The sequence below is a fragment of the Engraulis encrasicolus genome, chromosome 2 (assembly GCF_034702125.1).
Source record: "Engraulis encrasicolus isolate BLACKSEA-1 chromosome 2, IST_EnEncr_1.0, whole genome shotgun sequence".
NCBI lineage: Eukaryota > Metazoa > Chordata > Actinopteri > Clupeiformes > Engraulidae > Engraulis > Engraulis encrasicolus.
This window is the reverse complement of record NC_085858.1, coordinates 44,961,091-44,969,345: the sequence shown is the minus strand read 5'-3', so window position 1 is coordinate 44,969,345 and position 8,255 is coordinate 44,961,091. Positions and strand designations below refer to the sequence as shown.

The following is an 8,255-nucleotide window of genomic DNA, read 5'->3' as shown; positions in this document are numbered from 1 at the left end:
CATGTTTAAATTTGCAGCGGATGGAGGAAAGGAGTTGGAGTCCGAGTTGAACAAGAAGGGGCCCGGGACATGCCTCTTCATCCTCTGTGATATGTCCAAGGAGGAGGACATCAAGGTCCTAAATATATCACCCAATGCCTTTTATTATTATCACCCAACCAATGCCCATTACAATGTGATAAGCAGATTCAGATCCAGACAGTCACCTGACACTTGTCATTCGGCTTTGTCTTTGATTAATGAGATTGACTGATGATAATTACTAGGCCTACTGGATGAGTTCCAAATACATCTGTAATTTGGCCTTTTGCTTTGATCCACACTTTTTAGGAAGACAAACCGGTTATTCAGTTGGCCTAAAGCCAACTAAGCAACACGGTTCATCCAGTGGTGAAATGCTTCCTAAGTATAGCGGTTGGTAGTAATGTCAGTCAACTTCCTCTTTAAACATAATAACGTAAATTTGATTATCATGTTTTTATGCCTTGGATAATGGTGCTTAGTTGACTTAGAGCAGGGGTGGGGAACCTATATCTTGAGTGCCGTTTGCGGCCCTTGAGTCCGTTTTATCCGGGCCCCGATATAGTTTTAATGTTATGCAGCTTCACATAAAATGTGACATATTTTGTAAAGGAAACTTTACAATTAATTTATATTCAGGAGACCTAGAGAAGGTGGGGTCTGTTGTAAAGGTGACTGCCTTCAATATCAGGCCTAAAGTGCAGGGGAAAATCCGGGTTTGTGTTCGTAATACGGCCCTTGGAGGACTTTTACGGCCCTCGGATGAATTTGAAGTGGCCCCTCGAATGAAAAAGGTTCCCCACCCCTGGCTTAGATCAATGGAATAGCCAGTGTGTAGCTCTTTAGAAAGTGTTGACCCGACCCAGCATTGGCTCAAGCAGCTGGGCACTGGAGGACTGCTATGCCGGCGACTCTGGTTCGATTCCAACCCGGGTCATTTCCTGATCATTTCCTGTCTCTCTCCCACTGCCCTGTCTGAAAAAAATAAAAATGTTTTAAAGTAAAAAAAAAATCTAATCTCATCGAATCTAAAATCTAATCTAAAAAATAACTAAATATAAAGTGTCGATCCAACCGAAAGAAAAGATCAAATCACTGGTGGATCTGGACGTCAGCCACTAGTAACAATGTCGAGACAATATCTGAGTGTAGCCTACTTTATGACACATCATGTGATGTGACATAAAAAAGCCAATCATGGATAAATATCATAGTGGAGAAGTGTAAGAAAGGGTTACGAGACATTTGTTTGCATATTGCTCTGTATAGTTCTCATATAGTCATATATATTACTGGCTATTAACATACAGTATCCTCCAATTCTCCCATTGCAGCGGTTGATTGCTGAAACTGTGAAACACTTTGGACAAATAGACTGTCTGGTGAACAACGCAGGGTGGCGTGAGTACCAACGGACACCTTTAATGCTGTCCACTTTTTACAACCTTGTTTCAAATTGTTTTTAATAGTGTATACCCTTACAATGTGTGCCTTTCTGCCAGTGGAATGCAGTAATAGTCATTGATAGGACTTAGGCTACCTACCATAGTACCCAACATAGTACTTCACTACTATGACATTGCACAGAGCATGTACTACTAATACCGGTACATTATGAGTTGGGTCATTTCCATTATGGTAATAATCATGGCCTAATGGTTAGGCAGGTGGTCTTTCGTTCAGCAAGTTCGAATCCCAGCCTTACTTCTCCCTGTAGTACCTCCACCCATGGCTGAAGTGCCCTTGAGCAAGGCACCCAACTTCACATTGTTTCACGGACTGTAACCAATACCCCGTGAATAATACCTGTAAGTCGCTTTGGATATAAGTGTCAGCTACGTAAGTGTAATTGAAATTGAATTGAAAGCCCCACTGGGAAACTCCAACTCCCATTGTCATTGTGACACAGCACTTCACAGCACACAAGTGTTCACTGCACACAACGAAATTGCATAATGTATGTAATGAAATTAATAACAGGGGCCATGTCTTAACTACAGAAGTAATAATGTACTGTAGCTTCTAGACCGCTAGGTGGTGTGATGTCTGCCCTGTTGCCTTGCCTCTATCTCCCTCTAGTGTTGAACTTGACAAACTGGTTACTCTGCACACATGCAGGGCTGTACCTGTGCAAACAAGGTCACACGTCAAACAATTCCCCTTCTGTCATATGATTCTTCCTCAAGGGCCATTGTATGCAGTACCTCACATGGTACCTATCAGGATCAGGTATTATCAAGGGGTTTTAGTTGCTATATAAATGAGTGTGGTCAGTACAGTAGTGTGACACATAATGGCAGAAGTGTGCATTTTCAGTTCCTGGGTTCAGGGTTGCCCGTATTTCTCAGTTCCCTATACGAAACATTTAGGAGTGAGTGGCTCATGTACATGTCATCTGATTGCTATCGGATGTTGTCTGTAAATCCCATACAGCTGTTGTTGTTTCTCTCCATTTGAAACTGGCCTCTTTTCTTGTGTGTCTTTCCTAGACCCTCCACACAAGCCCACAGATGAAACCACAGCACAGGAGTTCAGGGACCTCCTTGACTTGAACCTTATTGGCTATTTTCTCGCTTCCAAGGTTAACATTTTACCCATTGTATCTGTACAACATAATGCTGGGTGTTAAAAAGGCAAGAGAAGGCTATTTTTGTATAACACTTTTTCATACAGAGGGATAGTTCAATGTGCGTCTGCGTCACAGCAAAAAAACACAATGAAATGATATATTTATATACTACATTTATTTAAAATATAATAATCTGCAATCAGCAATGATGGGAATGTATTACATTTAGGGAAATAACAAGGATTGTTGCATGATGATTACCAGATGATATTTTGTGTACAGTGATAATCTTCAATGTTTTACCCTATATGACTGTCAGAGTTTGTTTTTCTGCTGACATTATTCACTAGTCAATGAATTGAAGAAATGCATTATTAAGAAAACAGAGAGAGATATGCTTGGTGTTGCAACTTACAGTATAAATAAGTGATTCAGCATTGGATCGATGGGTTCATCTTCATTCAATGTTTCAGACTTGAACTGAATACTTTGAGCAAGTTTGAGTGAAACTGCAGAAATGGGCATGTATGGGCTTGTGCAATTCCTGGCGTTGTGAATGACACTGTTGTTACACTGATCCCTGCAGTATGCGCTTCCATACCTGAGACAAAGGCAAGGCAGCATTATAAACGTGGCCAGCCTGGTAGCCTCCATAGGCCAGAAGGATGCCGTGCCGTATGTAGCCACAAAGGTGAGTGCAGCAGTTCTTGGTGAATACAGTTGTTGCCTATGGGTGAAACCAGGGTTGCCAGATGAGACTGATGATTTCCAGCCTGAAAAATGCTCAAAACCCCACCTGGAAGCACTAAATCCCGCCTATTTTGAACAAAATTCTATTGATTTCTATGCCCACAGATCTGCATATAAACCCGCCCAAATGCCCCTTTTAACTATTTTTACCCTCAGACGGCCATCCTAAGCATCCCGATTGGGCGGGAATTCACCCAATCTGGCAACACTGTGTGTAGTAACTCAAAGCAGTTCATCCCGTCCTCTCCAGTTGCTTGGGGGCTTTTTGCCTCGCTGTTGCCCCGCCTCCCTCGGTGGAGAACACTATTATTTTTTTCAATATATATATTTTTGGAGTTTTTTCAACTTTATTTAGGGGCAATCCCATGTAAATGTCAACCAGACCATGAAACAAGAAATTGTCTTTTAATTGAAAAATATAATATCTAACATGACACCAAGGCCTCTGTATTACAGAGGTACATAAGTTGAACTGGTATGTCATATATGGGTCCCTCCATACTCACTATTTTAGCTTAAGAGACATATTCATATCCTCAAATCACTCTAGCCTTGTGAACTAAACCCAACTTTATTTAGACAGGACAGTGAAGAGTGGGACAGGACATGAGTGGGACCGAGAGACGGGAAAGGATCGGGAAATGACCGGGGGTCGGGAATCCAACCCGGATCGCCCGAGTAGCAGTCCAGTGCCCAGCCGACTAAGCCACGGCTGGGTTAGAGAAAACTATTGTTTCATTGCTGTCACCAGAGGCCAGGGTTGGGAAACCTTTTTAATTCGAGGGGCCACTTCAAATGTATACAGTCCTCCAAGGGCTGTACTATGAACCCAAACCAGGATTTCCCCCTGCACTTCAGGCCTATATTGAAGATGGCCACCTTTACAACAGCCCACACTTTTACTAGGTCCCCTGAAAATATAACTTAATTGTTTTGCAAATGTAGTTTCTAACATTTCTTTACAAAACACGTCATATTTCATGTGAAACTGCATAAAATTAATATTATGTCGGGGGCCGAATAAGACGGCCTCAAGGGCCGTAAATGGCCGTCAGGACACAGTTTCCCCACCCCTGCCGTAGCCAGAGCAACTTTTGGGGGGGCTTTTCACCATTCAACATCCCAATTGCAAATGAGATAATTGCACTTTTGCAAGATATTGAATAGAGCTTGAAAGTCCCGCCCCTTAGTTCCGCATTTCACGGGACCTAAGCTGACCATCTATCAACATGGTAGCGAGTAAATATCTTCCGATTTCAGCCTTTATATGCGCTGGGCTCCAAATATACTGTTTAAGAGGTTAGATATAGATTAGTCATGCAGAAGTATCAATATTTTGTCCCGAGGCCGTCTGCATGAAAAATGTGAAGAAACACACCCTTCTAAAAAGTTTGGGGGTTCGTACGGAAAAATTAAACATAAATACAAGAAACAACATTATGTGGAGCTTGTGGCACAACTTGAAGGGGATCGAAATATCATTTTAATACCGCCATTGGATTACATGCTACAATTTTCCGTTAAAAACGCCGTTGAGGTCCCATGAAATCGGGGGAAGTGACCTCACTTTCAAGCTCTATAAAACTTTGATCGTCAATGACGTTTAACCTCATGAGGCCACAAGCAACGGTAAAGGATGGAAAGGAACTAGTTTGAGTTCTAACCTACAATTTGCTACCAGCTGTTCCCTCTGGGATGGTGATGAATGCACTGACTTGTGTTGTCCACTAGGGGGCAGTAGTAGCTATGACTAAGGCCATGGCTGTTGATGAGAGCCGCTATCAAGTCCGAGTCAACTGGTAAATATGATCATCAGTCTTAACTTTTCCCAATCCATTGTCTTTATGATGATTCATAATAAAACGACAGTAGCACGTTACAAAATGTAATTATTTGAGTTTCTCTACATTTCTCTCGCCGTTTCTCTCTCTCTCTCTCTCTCTCTCTCTCTCTCTCTCTCTCTCTCTCTCTCTCTCTCTCTCTCTCTCTCTCTCTCTCTCTCTCTCTCTCTCTCTCTCTGTCCAGCATCTCTCCTGGTAATGTGCTGACTCCGATGTGGAAGGAGCTTGCTGGCCTGTCAGAGGATGCTACTCGCACCATTAAGGAAGGGGAGAATGCACAGGTAACACATGACATCACCAACACGGACCACAACACATTCACTGTTTCACATGTTTTACAGTCAGTGTAGAGACTCTGCCTTAGATGCCAGAGACATATTAATATCCTCAAATCACTCTAGCCTTGTGAACTAAACCAAACTAATGGTTTCACAAAACATGAACATTGAGAAGAATGAATTAGTACATATGTGTTATTGAATAATAATTTCCAACATGGCTAGACCATTTTAATCCTCCTCCCCCCACCCCCTTCACTCTCTATGTGTGAACAAGTATCCATCTTGTTTTAGACAGCTATGCAACATTGCTCAAGTCTGCCAACGTAATTCATGGAAATGTCCAGTTGGCTGGCTATAACCTCCACCTTGTGATGACAGCAACAACTGATTGACCTCAATCGAACCACACCCCCTCCCTTGTATTCAAATTCAGCTCCTTTATTAGCATGACTGTTCAAGCACCATGTTGTCAAAACATAAAAAATCCGTTGAACATCACAATCATTTGCACAATGATGTTGAAGCAACGAAAACCAGGTGTGGGACAGCCACCATTCTGCCTATTACTTGTTCCAAAGGCTACACTCAGGTAGAAGGTTCAGGTCCCTTCAGGACCGGACTAAAATACTGGCCGACAGCCTATACCACCAGGCCATAAGACTTTTGAATTACTGAGAAATACCACTGTCTGAACTTAACATTGGGTCATTTATTGGGGCCACTTATTATAGTGTGGTAAAGGGGAGCTGTTTAGTTATCTATTCTTGGATTGTGTGCGTTCTATGTGTGTGTGTGTGTGTGTGTTTGGGGGGGGTGGGGGCACTGGTATCAATTTTACCTCATGCACTTTACTTGAAAACCTGCTGCTACTGAGTGTTGTACTCCAAACACAATTTTGTTGCCTTTTCAGGGCTTTTTTCGCCTTTATTTTTGACAGGACAGTGAAGGAGAGACAGGAAATGAGTGGGGAAAGAGAGACGGGGAAGGATCAGCAAATGACCTGGGCCGGAATCGAACCCGGGTCACCGGCATAGTAACCCAGTGTCCTACCCTTAGGCCACAACAGGGCCAATTTCGTTGCCTTTTTCGACAATGACAATAAACTCTTGAATCTTGACCACAGTAAACTGTATAGTGCCACTAACTGGTGGAAGTTGGGGTACATTTCTGTGGGTAACATTTGAACAGTACAGCCCCTTTTCTCTAGAATCCTTTTGGTATCCCTGTAATCAATGTACCCAATTTTCCACCTGGATAGATTGTCCGCCATTTTTGGTTTTGTTGAAATTGAGAAATATGCTTCCCCTCTCTCAGATTTTGAACAATTTTCCGATCTTTTGACCAAGTTGCACCAACACTCAAACGTTTTTGATATTCACAATTGTTTGGCACTGACAGTCAATTAGTGCTGCACAATATATCGAAAATGTATCGTTATCGCGATATCACGACTTGCAATACACGTATCGCAAAAGTTGCACACGTATCGCAAAAAGTTTTTCATTTTTAATAATAGCAAATTTGATGAAAAGGTTAAAACATTTATTAAAAATAATGACATTTTAAGTTGATGCTGTATATTAGCCATGTTTTGGTTAGCCACACATTCAAATTGCCTGCAGGATGGTCCATCAATGACACCTACAGTACACTGTGTTGCTCTGGTTTCTTGCCTCAGTCACATGTTGTGCCCTCTCTAAGGCCGTAATATGTCAGTGTGTTCCTTTGGCACGTGTAAGCACGCGACGTACTGCAGATCTGTTGGCCCTGTTTGATATTCAATCCATACAGTCGTACAGTACGTCTACTAATAAACATAAACACATGTGATAACCCTGGCTGCAGCTGCTAGGTCGCATGGGCACAGAGGAGGAGAGTGGGCGCGCGGCCCTCTTCTTGGCAGCCGACGCCACCTTCTGCACCGGCATCGACTTGCTCCTCAGCGGGGGAGCCGAGCTCAACTATGGCTTCAAGAGTCAGGTGCCCCAGTCGTGAAGACGAACGCCGTCTGACGTCTTCCTCTGGTGACTGGTCACACTGCATCCCAATCTACTGCCACAGCTGCTGCAGGTCATCATTAATCTATTTTCAATTTTCAATTGTATTAAGAAGAGCCCCTTGAGATGAATCATCTCGTTTTCAAGGGGGTCCGTATTTTATCTAACTTTGTTTAATCTAACACGTCTAGTTACAGAGTATTTGTTTACATGTAACAAAAGGGATTAGGCACATGATAACGGATGCAACCTGTATGGGTGCCTTAGCAGGGCATTACAGGGCATAATTCTACTGTAATTTTTCTGGATGTATGGGGAAATGTTTACCTGTTATTTGTACAACATGTTATAGCATTGTCAGCATATTACTCTTGTTAATATCTAACAATTGATAACCTTTTATATTGCTTTCATTGTGTTATTAATTAATTAGTCATTTTTATTACAATTGTAATAACGCTCTCAGGATTTTAATGCAGGCACTTTACTACACTGTATTACTGATAATTCCTTCTGTCCACTAGAGACTTTCGCCTACTTAACCTGCGTACAACATTACAGCCATTTGGCTTTCACTTTTGCCTTACTCTGATCTATTATTTTAACATGCACCCAACACAAATGCCATCTTACGTCATTGTGTAATGTGCAAAGCAGCCATCTTGCAAAAGAATAAAATGCATATTGAGTTTTATAATGGACTGAGGAGTTTTGTTGATCAGGAAGGTATGAAGGGCACGTCTATCCCTCAAGCTTGGGGAAGGCCTACACAGTCAAAAACTGCAGTGTTAATTCC

General features: G+C 42.2%; 1 protein-coding gene across 1 annotated transcript in view; it reads left to right on the top strand.

The window, feature by feature from the left end:
• The window catches only part of hsd17b14 (hydroxysteroid (17-beta) dehydrogenase 14), an 8,824-nt gene extending 671 nt beyond the window's left edge, over nucleotides 1–8,153 (top strand). Inside the window, exons 3-9 of the mRNA XM_063189247.1 lie at nucleotides 18–115; nucleotides 1,356–1,422; nucleotides 2,511–2,602; nucleotides 3,177–3,281; nucleotides 5,072–5,139; nucleotides 5,366–5,462; nucleotides 7,308–8,153. Of these exons, the coding sequence (XP_063045317.1) occupies nucleotides 18–115; nucleotides 1,356–1,422; nucleotides 2,511–2,602; nucleotides 3,177–3,281; nucleotides 5,072–5,139; nucleotides 5,366–5,462; nucleotides 7,308–7,457 (677 nt within the window). The 3' untranslated portion in view covers nucleotides 7,458–8,153. The remainder of the gene's footprint in view (nucleotides 1–17; nucleotides 116–1,355; nucleotides 1,423–2,510; nucleotides 2,603–3,176; nucleotides 3,282–5,071; nucleotides 5,140–5,365; nucleotides 5,463–7,307) is intronic.
• Nucleotides 8,154–8,255: the final 102 nt, after the last annotated feature.